This window comes from Ruditapes philippinarum, unplaced genomic scaffold (genome assembly GCF_026571515.1).
Source record: "Ruditapes philippinarum isolate M1 unplaced genomic scaffold, ASM2657151v2 ctg1917_1_1_1_1, whole genome shotgun sequence".
Classification (NCBI taxonomy): Eukaryota; Metazoa; Mollusca; class Bivalvia; order Venerida; family Veneridae; genus Ruditapes; species Ruditapes philippinarum.
The window spans coordinates 74,626-88,124 of NW_026857493.1; the positions used below are offsets into that span (position 1 = coordinate 74,626).

At 33.6% G+C, this 13,499-nt stretch overlaps 1 protein-coding gene across 2 annotated transcripts; it reads left to right on the forward strand.

Annotated features, from left to right (window-relative positions):
- The first annotated feature begins 1,658 nt into the window (after nucleotides 1-1,658).
- Nucleotides 1,659-13,073, forward strand: LOC132749936 (mitochondrial nicotinamide adenine dinucleotide transporter SLC25A51-like). Of its 2 annotated transcripts, XR_009628480.1 has the most exons (3): nucleotides 1,659-1,804; nucleotides 8,450-10,139; nucleotides 10,188-13,073. XR_009628480.1 is itself a non-coding variant. In XM_060739879.1 (2 exons), exon 2 carries the CDS (start codon nucleotides 8,532-8,534, stop codon nucleotides 9,462-9,464), a length of 933 nt encoding a protein of 310 aa, XP_060595862.1. In that variant the 5' UTR covers nucleotides 1,659-1,804; nucleotides 8,450-8,531; the 3' UTR covers nucleotides 9,465-13,073. The 2 variants fall into 2 exon arrangements, 1 of the variants encoding a protein (XP_060595862.1); XM_060739879.1 differs by having other exon boundaries at nucleotides 8,450-13,073.
- The last annotated feature ends 426 nt before the right edge of the window (nucleotides 13,074-13,499 follow it).

Here is a 13,499-nt window from a genome sequence, read left to right on the forward strand (position 1 = left end):
TGGAAATTCATGCTTACTGCCGTGATCCGGAGTAAAAACTACCAACACCACCATCACAACCGTCCACCAGTATCGTCTTTCAAAACGATCGTAATCGCCCTTGCAAGCTAGAGTACAGGCAATATCTCAACATGTAAAAAGAAGACAGTTATCGTGTTTTAAGTGCAATAATTATCGCACGAAAGACTGGCAAAACTGAGTATAGTAGAAATCCTACTTATACGAATTAAGATCACACCACTATTTAGACCAACTTTTAAAAGAACGTATTTTGTTGAGTTGTTATGTCAATGGAAATATTATCCACGGTTAAGACTAACCCACTAATCCACTATTTAGACCACGAATGTCATTGTTTTATTCTTTATTTGAACAAAATATTATATTGAGACCACTGAAAACCCGATCACACCTATTTAGATCACAAGTTTCAATTTATTTTGTGCGATATTTATTATTATTATTTTTCTATGAGTAAATTATGTACATCGTTTAATATTTAAAAAAGACCACGGATTTATATATGTAATATAAATCCGTGAAAAGACCTATGAAAATTAAATGTTTAATATCAAGTTTCTCCTGAATTTCGTTCACCTCTCATCCAAATAAAATATATTATGACATCTTTTTATAGTAGTATTTAAAGTATGTTAGAATAAATATTGTTTGAACATGTTCATATATAATGTATATTTACCAACAACCCAACAATCAGCATTTATACATGTGTACATATACACATGGTAGAAATTTCCTTTGAATCGATTTATAAATAAAAGTTAAACATGAATAAATATATCACAGCAAAGTAAAAGTTACAAAATTACGAAATAATGACATTGACACATTATTTGTATTAAGGAACACACCAATAAACATCATACTTTATTGACTGCTTTGAATTAGAGGAAACAAACTCTTGGCACCTACTATAGAAGTCTTCGTACCAAGGTGGCAGAAGCTTTGACAGCCGATGCTGACAGCTGGTTACACAAGCGAATCTCGGATGAAAAAAGCTTGCTTTGTAGTTGTCCCATCGTACCAAAATCTTTCATGGATGACCTCTAGTCGGTATTGCAATACCACGAAGAATTAATGTTCATAACATATCTACAGGGGTGTGGTGAATCCTATCTAAACCATCATGAGTCTTACATTATTTCATCTCTGATACAGCTAGTGAAGACCCTTTGAAGAATGGCAATCAAAGTGCTGGAAGTTCTGTAGTAACCACACATGGCACTAGACTGATTCGACATTGGCCTGCATGGCGTATGTGGGACCTACACGTGCAGCTCTAGAGGTCTTACAAGTGTCTTGTAGTAGTGGTTCCGGATATTGATGGGGCAGCTGGCAAGATTTCTGCGCCGCAGGAAGGGCATATTGTTGCTTGCTGTTTTGGTTGTAGCATCAACATGCAGATTCTAGGACAGAGTCTTACTTAACTGTAGTCCCAAATATTTTAGATTTGAAAGAACTTGTATGGTTTGACAATGAATTAGCGTCAATCTGTACATCGTCTTCAATATTTATTTAACAAAGACAGGTTAATTTTAAGTACATACCATTAAATGACTGCGCACTCTCGGTCTGTGACATCATTGAGTCTGACATGAAATCCACTAAAATGTCCAATGGCTGGATGGACGATAACGACTTTCCAAATCGTTAGTACTTTACACACAACCAAAATGTCAGCTTCCAGCTTTGCAAAGACGAAGAAAGTCTTTTTAAAGTTTATTTATAATCCCTAGCAATTTGATTTGCAAAATTGATCAGAACTTTTGATGAATAGTTTATGGTAAGCTTTGCAATTCTATTTTTTTGTTGTCGACGCATAGCTGAAGAAATATTTGATAATTTTTTCAATGACATCTGGCTACCCCACCCATAAATTTTAGATTATTGCAATATGCACATTATTTAACCCTTGTTTTCAGATTCATATAGGTAATTTTAAAGTCTAATTATAACTTTTTCATAATGGAAACCTATTTCAAAATTTATTACTATCTACATAAATTATTTTTAACGATACATTTTTACTATTTTATTATAATATATTCTGTTTTCTCATTATTCTTGTTAGTCAAAATATTTAGACGTAACCGCGGATTTGAAGCGATTTTTTACATTGGTCAAATCTGCTTTAACATCTTAATTAAAATATATCTGTTTAAAAGTCCATAGCAAAATGAAAAACAAAAAACATACACCATCAATTTCAAACACCCCATGTAAAGTGTTACAAATATTTAATAATCATAATCCTACCAGAAATGTGTAACAGGTAACTTCAAATCAACTCGAAAAGTGTGTCGATTTGTGCTATAGAAATTAGCCAATTAGGGAAAGACTTCGCATTTTCCTATAAACGTAAAAGTGTAAAAAAAGGAAAATGCGATGTCTTTCAATGAAGGACTATATTTTTGTTGGACAGTCTTGGGGGTCAGATCCTGTCCCAAACATAATACACCCCTGTAGCAACTCTATCAAAAATATTTTAATATCTAAACATGACTTGGACATCAAACTGGTTTTCAAAATGAAAAAAATTCCGGTTCAATGATTTTTGTTACAGTTATGACCCTTTTATATTGTATTGATTTTGATTTTTAAAGTTTGTCTAGACTACTCTTATACCACTGGGCACTGATGCAATTTCAATAAAACTTTACAGGATTGTTTCGTAGCTCAAGTACTAACAGTCAGTCATCGAATTTAGCACTGGCCCATGGCCAGTGAAAATTAGTTCGGGCCAGTGAAAATTTTAAGAAAATTTAGTTAAATATATAGTAGAATAAATTCACAACTGGAATTCATGCTAGTAAATTCAAAATCTTAAATTCATTTACTGCAAGTAACACGTACATCATGAGTTCCATTTGAGTGATTTTGGCTGAGTTATTGCCCTTGAATAAAAAAGGCATTTTGTCCTGTTAAAGATTTTTGTGTTTCCTGCTACCCAGTAGCTGCAACATGTAATTTGTTATCATGAGGAAACACATGTGATCACTGATCGCTGTTGTTATAGCTACAAATCAGTTTAAATATATTATAAATCACATGTATAACTGGCCAGTTAGCTCAATAGGTAGAGCAGAGTGTTGGACTGTGAATCAGCGACCCAGGTTCAATTCCCAAATGGTGCTGGACACTTTCATTGTGATTGGTAATGAAATCCTTTCTACAGTCATATATACAGTACCTATACTCTTGCATGTACAGAAGTTATCATTTTCCTTGCAAAAGTGAAGTACATACACAGCCAGCCCTGAGGATCAGTGTGGTGGCTGAACTATATATGTTCTGATGAATTCAAAGTGGCCTACTGCCAAGAATTTGGGGGAATGGGGTTTATGATTGATAAAACATGTGTAGAAATTAAAGTATGATCAAAATTAAATAAGACATCTTAATTTTAATTAAACTGTTCACATGAAAAAAGGTCATGAGTATGGAACAATTCAGACATGAAACATGAACAAAAACTACCGGTAATGTTCTTTATTTCTAAAGGCAAATGAATAAATTTTGCAGTGAATGCAAAAGAATTTGCTATGGCATATTTTACAACAATGTGAATAAGAACCCTTCATGATAACTTTTTGATTGGGATCAAATATATTTTTGATTGGGTTTAAATATATGTCTTTTACAATGATGTTTGGAAAGGGAACAGATAGAAGAATCTCTCTTAGGGTCAATTTCTGTGTTTTCTCCTATAAAAACTGCCATTTGATATCCCAAAGAAATTTGTGAAATGAATGAAAATTTTGTGCTTGAAAGTGGTGCTGTGTGTATATTAGGTCCTGGAAATAAACAGTATCATCTATTAGAGTGTTGTATGTAAAGTTGATGCTTCATGCTTGTCAACCTTATGTATCTTTAAACAATCAGAGTTCGAGTTTTTTAATCCAATAATCTAGTTTTGCAGCAAAGGTTACCTGTTGAGTTTTGTGTAAACAGCATATACATGTACAATATGGCACAAACACAACATATTAAATCAGTGTTTATTTAGATGTTGATTTTGTGTCATAAAAGCAGATTTAGGTACTGTATTCCTAGAAATGTTCGCGGATACAATAGTTCGCGTTTTTCACAACGTCAGCATTTTCGCGGAGACAAACTTTCGCGGATTTGTAGTAACCGCGAATTTCGCGAATATTAAGTCGCTACGGCCTGGATTACAGATTTTGGAGGCGTGACCTTGCCTGTTGGGTACTTTTAATTATTGTATTTGTTTAACAAGTCGCGCCGAAAGCGCTACGTTACTCGATACCTTTTCATTTGTTGCCCTGTTGAACACGGTCGGTTGTTCCGTGAACACTTTTTACTTAATTCCTTACCTTTTTCACTATGTCATTAAGTAATATTTAGTCACACCCATTAGCTTATATTCTCATTAGAATTATAACTGTCTTTATCTTCAAAATGTCGATAAGTAATTTATTACACAGTATCGGACAGTACATCGCTTTCATTATAACAACATAATTGCTGTTTATCAATGTAACACTTGATCACTATTGTACTATTAACAAAGGATTACACCTACTCCAAGCAAATAACATCATTCTATGTACGCAAATTGTAAATGTTTATGTATATGCTGTGACCAGCGAATAACGTCAATAAGCATGATAATTACTAATAATTGACAAACAGGTATCTATAACATGCATATATATTTTTTACACATTTCTTTAAGTTTAGCACCTGTGTTTATATGTTTCTTGTGTAAGTAGATTATAATAAATATTCTGCACGTTTATGTTTTTATTTGGTTGAAGCTAGAAATGTTCGCGGATTTGTTATAAGTGACATATTCGCGGGTATAAAGATTCGCGGAATCATGCCTACCGCGAAAAGCGCTAACTTAAAACGCGCGAAATCTTTTCTAGGAATACAGTAAATCAAATCACATTTATTATAGGTACTTTCCTGCATAGACTAATTAATGCTACCAGATTTTAAATGCTGTTAACACTGAGCTGTACAAATCCCTGCCATTAATTTACTTAATTATTTCAACAGTTATTTCAACAATTATTTTACCCATATAAAAACATCAGTGAGTAATGCAAAATATTTAAGTACTAGAGTCTCAAATTGTTGATTGACATTTATTGTAAGAGGATCACCTGTTATAATATGTTCCTAAAATTTATTTTTGGATTTTCAGATATAAAAACAATGTTCAAGCTTTTCTTCTTCTTCAAAAGTGTGAAAATTCTATATTTTCAACTCAAAAATTATAAAAATTGAATTGAAAATCTAGTTTCTCTTGTCAAAATTGGTGAAATGGGAAAAGTTCTCTAAGTAAAAATCTTGGCCAGAACAACCCCTCAGATATTTTGAACTGTAGTATAAGAACAGTTGTGTATGGCCAGAGTCAATTTGTAGGGTCTAGCAACATTGATCAGCTTCATGGTTCTGCAACATTATAATTGTTGGGTTTATTTGGTTGATGAAAAAAAAATGATAAAAATGTATGATTTCTTTTCTGGATTTACTGATATTTTCAAAGACTCTTTCGTCACATTTTATTCTGAATATTGACAGATATGTAGATATATTTTCAGATGCTAAATTAATGTAAGCCTTGAGCTCTGTCAAACTCTTTTTTAAATATGCAACTATAATACAAAGAAAATCTGAATTATTGTAAATGTGAGTTTTGTTTGGGCAGACAGAAGGTATAAATTGTTTCATTTCCTTGACTTTCCCACCAGGGGAAAGTCAACTGTTGCTAAAAGACATTGAACATAGATCTGTGAGTGAAGTCTGCATCATCATGTTTATGATCAACAGATAGATATACATGTACATATACTGTAATGCTGTATACATGTGCAGATAGTTAGCAAGTGATTATGAATTCAGCTGATTTGTAGCTGATAACATTATGACATGCAAGCTTATACAAATATATCATTTTTCCACCTGGTTGCAATTAAAACAGTTTTATGTGGAATGACTGGTTTGATGTGGAATGTTTTGGCCATTTGTTATTTCACTGATCGGACAACATAACAAAGTGTATCATTGTGAATATAACGTTTTACAATTTGAACATTTTTAAATATTCCAAGATACTTAATTTAAAGTATCAAACTTTAACTATTTCCGTTTTGAACTTAAAACCTCATATGTTGTTACATCTTATTAACCCATTACTTCATGAGCATTTTGCGAAAAATGGCTGTTTTCATTGAAAAGTCTCCTGTTACAAGTTCAAATTGCTATAATACTATAAAAACTGCTTCAACACTAATCAAACTTGGCACAAATGTTGACTGGACCATTGCCCTTGCAACAACATGCTCAGGCTTAAATTTTCTGTTACCATGGCAACGAGGGGACATCTCAAAATTGCCAAAAATCACTATTTTGCGTTGATTTTTTCCATCATAATTGATTTCAAAGTGCTGCAACTTCTAAATGGATTGAGATAGAGTCAAATGCTTTTCAGCGTTGGTTACACGTTACCTTATGATCAATCTGAGGTCATTTATAGCCTCTCACAAGTCCAAATATTTTCTTGGCGATGAGGGGACTCCGCCCCCCTTCAAACCCCCAAACAGAAGGGGGCACATCCCCTTCTGGCAACCCCTGATGTATCTTTTGGTTGGGGGGCCACGCCGAAAAAGTGGTCACTTTTTTTAACAACATTTCTCAAACAAAAACAAGTGTTGGGGGCCTAAATAAGGCATTTTTTCACCATTTGAGACAACAAAAAGGGGGGGGAGGGTGAAAAAGGCGTTAAAAAGGCGTGTATATGAAGTAATGGGTTAACAGAAAATGATGAAAATACTTGAAATTACCCTAAATCGCGTTTTTTCCATGTTTAAACATGGTCTGTCATATAAATTTGAAGAAAAATTGTTGTTTTGTAGATTTTTTTATTTTTTTCATTAACCCATTACTTCATGAGCATTTTGCGAAAAATGGCTGTTTTCATTGAAAAGTCTCCCGTTACAAGTTCAAATTGCTATAATACTATAAAAACTGCTTCAACACTAATCAAACTTGGCACAAATGTTGACTGGACCATTGCCCTTGCAACAACATGCTCAGGCTTAAATTTTCTGTTACCATGGCAACGAGTGGACATCTCAAAATTGCCAAAAATCACTATTTTGCGTTGATTTTTTCCATCATAATTGATTTAAAGTGCTGCAACTTCTAAATGGATTGAGATAGAGTCAAATGCTTTTCAGCGTTGGTTACACGTTACCTTATGATCAATCTGAGGTCATTTATAGCCTCTCACAAGTCCAAAAATTTTCTTGGCGATGAGGGGGACTCCGCCCCCTTCAAACCCCCCAAACAGAAGGGGGCACATCCCCCTTCTGGCAACCCCCTGATGTATCTTTTGGTTGCGGGGCCGCGCCGAAAAAGTGGTCACTTTTTTTAACAACATTTCTCAAACAAAAACAAGTGTTGGGGGCCTAAATAAGGCATTTTTTCACCATTTGAGACAACAAAAAGGGGGGGTGTGCAAAAAGGCGTTAAAAGGCGTGTATATGAAGTAATGGGTTAACAGAAAATGATGAAAATACTTGAAATTACCCTAAATCGCGTTTTTCCATGTTTAAACATGGTCTGTCATATAAATTTGAAGAAAAATTGTTGTTTTGTAGATTTTTTTATTTTTTTCATTAACCCATTACTTCATGAGCATTTTGCGAAAAATGGCTGTTTTCATTGAAAAGTCTCCCGTTACAAGTTCAAATTGCTATAATACTATAAAAACTGCTTCAACACTAATCAAACTTGGCACAAATGTTGACTGGACCATTGCCCTTGCAACAACATGCTCAGGCTTAAATTTTCTGTTACCATGGCAACGAGGGGACATCTCAAAATTGCCAAAAATCACTATTTTGCGTTGATTTTTTCCATCATAATTGATTTCAAAGTGCTGCAACTTCTAAATGGATTGAGATAGAGTCAAATGCTTTTCAGCGTTGGTTACACGTTACCTTATGATCAATCTGAGGTCATTTATAGCCTCTCACAAGTCCAAAAATTTTCTTGGCGATGAGGGGGACTACGCCCCCTTCAAACCCCCCAAACAGAAGGGGGCACATCACCCTTCTGGCAACCCCCTGATGTATCTTTTGGTTGGGGGGCCGCGCCGAAAAAGTGGTCACTTTTTTTAACAACATTTCTCAAACAAAAACAAGTGTTGGGGGCCTAAATAAGGCATTTTTTCACCATTTGAGACAACAAAAAGGGGGGGTGTGAAAAAGGCGTTAAAAGGCGTGTATATGAAGTAATGGGTTAAGTAGATTAAATAAATTCATCTTTTTGGCTAAATGGGCCTTTAAGAATGTTAATTCTTGATGATATTAAAGCATATTTCTAAAAGAAATAGTTCATAATTTAAATCATTTACAATGTTTACTAATTATAAATTTTTTTGGATGTTTTTCAGGGCAATATGTGACAGAGTAAGTGTGAACAAAACATTACATTGAAATGGATGCTCGCAACAGTTGGTATTAATTAAGAGAACAATGACACAAGGTGAAAGGAAATCGGGATTGCCCTCCCATCACCTGATAAATAATTTCGGACAAAATTCATCTGAGGGTCTGCTACAACATTGGCAAAGACCGGAGTATGTCTGTGGATGGGGTGCTGCATTTGTAAACATAAGTGTGACCTTCCCGATAAACAAGGTCATGTTCCGACAGCAGCTATACGGGGTCAGGGCATGGAAAGCAATTCAACAGCTTCAAAAAGAAGGACTGACTCATATCTACAGAGGTTTGATGCCGCCCCTCTTACAGAAGACAACTTCAATGTCTCTAATGTTTGGATTGTACTACGAGTTTCAGAGGCAACTAAACACGTCCTTTCCATCATTATGGGCGCCCATAAACAAATCAGTGGCAGCAATGTTCGCTGGAACTGTTGAGTCGATTCTCACTCCATTTGAACGGGTACAAATGCTGATGCAGGATAGATCATATCATAAACATTACGGAAACACAGTTCATGCTTTCAGGGAATTAAGACAAAACTATGGTTTACGTGAGTTTTATCGTGGACAATCTGCTATTCTATTACGTAACGGTCCAAGCAATGTTCTCTTCTTTCTCGGGAGAGATTATTTACATATGGTTTACCCGGAAGATGGTACTGCTGGCCAGAAACTTTTCCTAGATTTTGTAAGTGGCGCATGTCTCGGTGCTTTCTTGAGTAGCCTTTTTTACCCATTGAATGTGGTCAAAGTACGGATGCAATCAAAAGTGGGCGGTGAGTTTGATAGACTCGTGCCAACATTTAAAGAAATTTTAAAAGAAAGAGATTACAGCATGAAAAAAATATTCAGGGGTTTACATGTAAACTACACACGGGCCTTCATTTCATGGGGTATTGTGAATGCTACCTATGAATATCTGATGAAACATTTTAACAAATGGAAGGAAATGGATGAAAGTTGACACGTAGCATTGGAGAGTAAACCTTGAGACATTTTATCAAATGACGAAGGGTATAGAAGTATTCAGGTTGCCAAAAAGGTGAAATTGTCCTCAAACCTAGATGCAACTTGCTGATTATTCCATATTAAGTTTATAATTATTTATTTAACAATGTCATATTTTTCTGTTTTAAAGTATCAGATTATCCCTCCCAGCCCCTCCCCTTAAGATATTGAATTATAACTTTATTTAATGCAATTTTTCCATATACATGAATATTGTTAAAATGAAATATTTTTACCACAGATTCAGATTTTTTTAAACTGGGTGTGCTGGAGTTTGAAATAACCAATGTCCTGTCATACTTATGGGGGTCAGGAGGGCGACCCCCAGGAAAAAAATGAGATCTGCATGTTAAATGATGATTTCTAGTGCATTTTACATGTACATATAAAGGGTATATCATTTGAAGCAGAATGCACATTTACATACCCAACCTGTAATAATCAGATGTAAGTGCTTGGTCAAAAATTTACTCTAAATTTACTAGTATATAAGTTTAATCAACTTATCTTACAATATCATTCTGTATGTTCAGGTAATTATTTATGTATTTTTTATCATTTTCCTCCATTTTCTGTAAACTGTAGTTTAAACTCTTCAAATGTGTCTAAAGAGTTACCGGTGTCTTGTAACGTTTATAACTTGTGAATTTTAACCAGTATTTAGTTCACAATATTTAAGGATCTTAGTAAAACTTGTTAAAAGTTTGCATTGAAAAAGATATTCATTGTTATTTATTGTGAGTATCTATTGTACATGTAAATATGACATTTCATGCCCTCTTGAAAATGTGCATTGTACATGTATGTTCTGTTTGTAATACTGGTATATTTGAATTATTTTACCAGATGTTTCTTATGATTTTCAGCTAAGTTTGACCAAATAATTTATTGTCTTTATCTTGAATATCCGCAGGATCATCAAAAGGTGGAAAAACACTGATAGCTACATGTACACTTATATCTTCTTTTGTTCACTTTTAATAAGTCACATTATGAGATTTTTTAGTCAATTTAAAAAAAATTGTGCTACCTTAAAACTACCTCATTTTTAGGGTAACAACTACAGGTTTTGAGAAATTGTTATGAAGTTACTTTGACTCTGTGTGTGTGTTGTGCTAGCTTATAAAGATGTCCCCCACCTCTTATAACAGGGTATTTGTCTATGACCTTGGTATACCAAATCTTTCAATCATATAATATTTTCGAAAGAGAGATTTGTAAATATAAATAGGGTGGTCTTTTGGAGGCATGTTGACTTTGACAAACAATAGAAATGTTCATTCAAAGGTCTTAACTAGTCCTAAATTTAGTGCCATTACCTAGGACTTTAGATGCACTGAAGACTTTCCATAAAAAAGTTATACAGCCCAAGTCACTTAAAAATATCTTAAGTCAAATAGTAATTAATATAAATGGCTTCATATTAACATATATATTAATCAAAGCAGAGTCCATTATCCTACCTCGAAAGTTACATAACTAAGCAGTATCCATCTTTTCCTCATTTATCTTCCCATAATACCAGTCCTTGTGTTTAAGAAATAATTTATAAAGATAATTTTTTTTTTGTAATTCTTAGGCAGGTTCTAGTTGAAGCATCATTTAAATGCATTTTATTTTTTGATCACTTTTCACAACAGAAGAATTATTCTGGAAAATTAGTGTAAGCTTATATAAATCTGAAATTTTGCACATAAGTTATTGGTCATCAAATGCTACATAGAATGCTAAATTTAGAAAATTTGTTTTCCCATGTTTCCAGTCTCTTCATGTCAACAACCTTCATAGTAGTATCTGTTAGTGTTTGTTGTGAAATCATAATTGAATGATTGTTATTGTAAGGTATTCATCTGAAATCTTATACTTGATTTAATTTAAGCCTTAAAGGCACATTATGCCCCAGAAATTTTTCATGCATTTTGAAAAGGTAAACATGAGTTTAAAAAGTTTCAATATTGGTTTAAGAGCATTTTAGATGCTGGTTACCTGAAGAAAGTTTTGCTGAACATGAAATTATATGTGATAAAAGTAGAAAAATATCAACAAAGACGTATTTTGGCTTCCATTTAAAATACTAAATACTATATTTCTACTTATTGATAAAATGCAACAGAAGCAAAAGCTGGTTCAGGCAATTCTGACCAACAAGTAGCTTGTTAGAAGCTATAACAGGTCACAAAAAATAAAATGCTTTTGAGAAAGAAAAATAAAAGTATGTTTAGGGCATACTGGGCCTTTAATGTTAAGACATTTTAACTGTACTGCCAAGATTTGCTTAGATAGATATTATATATAATATATATACAATGTATGTGTTTGTTCTAAGTTTAAAAAGGGTCCATCCGCCCTTTCAGGCACTGAAAGTACGAACCCCAGGTTGTGAGGAAACATGCTGTGGTTGATTATATACATGTATGTGAGCTACTTGATCTATTACTTGAAAATAGGTCACTGGGTCAAATCATCTTTTCAACAGTTTGTCATTTTTTTGTAGACCCATCACTTTGTTTAGCTAGTAAGATGTCCATATAATGTTTGTTATAATTTGTTGTGTGCATTTTGCTGATCCTGCTATTTTCATAGCCATTTAATTAATGCTGTATTGTGAATTGGGAAAATGCCTTCCATATATTTTACCTTGTTTTTACATGAAAAAAAAATCACTGACTTGTTGTATGTGTAAAAAATACGATGTGAATGTAAACTGTGTTTACTGATTATGATTCAGTTTAGAAAAAGTTAAACAGAATTGTTGTTTATTTTCAAAAGGCACAAAGTAGTTTTATTTGTAAATTCTTCAGTTTACTCTTTTGTTAAAAATAAAGGACTATTTTGGTATAAGAGTAACTTCTGTTGAATAACAAAAATGAAATTTTATGAATTTACATTTTTCTTTCCCTCTGGCCTTAGTTTATTATGGATTATATCAGAAATTTACATTTGTTTGTTGGCCTGTTGAAAGAAAACAGTGTATATTGATATTTTAGAGTAATTATATAGTTATTTTAGTTAATTAACAATGTATGCAAATAATGAAATTCATGCAAATTCTTTTTTAGCTCACAGAACAGTGCTCAGAGGTGTGCTTTTGTCATGGCAATGTGTCTGTCATTCATCACAATATTTTAAACAATGTTGACTAGGCTACACTCAAATGATCTTTAGGTGACCTTCTACGAAACTTATCTGAACAGTTCGAGTCAGTGCATGAATAGGTCACCAGAGCTTTAAATAGACTTCAAAAATGAAATTGTTTAAAGTCCTCTCTTTAGACACTTCTGGCATGTAACATCGAGTGTAGGACAAAAGCCCCCCTTAAGGTACTGCACAATATATAATAATGCAAACATAAAAACATTCATATCATCAATAAATTATATATACGAATTACACAATAAATCAAATTAGAACTTTTGTACCTTTAAATTTAAATCTCAATGTAAATTATCTTTTAAAATAAATGTATTTATTTGTTAAGTTAAACATACCGATTTTGACTTGTCTCATTACATCAAGTTCCAGATTTAAACTGACAAGATTCTCAATAACAATTGTTTGATGAACTGGGGGGGGGGGGGCTTTTGTCCTACCTGTATTTTTGATGGGGGGGGGCTTTTGTCCTACGTGTAAATTTCATGGGGGGGCTTTTGTCCACCTTGTCATTTTTAGATGGGGGGCTTTCGTCCCGGGGGTGGGGGGGGGCTTTTGTCCGTATCCCTGTAACATCACCTTATGGTCTTCTACAAAAGTTATATAAAGCATTCCCCTCAGATCGTTGCCCAGCATTTAACTTAGTTGATATAGACTTGTGAAGGAAAGCACATATAAATCTTCTTGTTGGAAAATACCATATAACTCAAAGTTAAGGTACAAATATTAGGCAAATACATTGTACATTGAATTATATCCAAGGAGGCCTCTATATATTTTATAAGTAATGTTGTTAGGTAGTACTGCACGACAAGATATTGTGCTATTTTCGTGTCTGGGT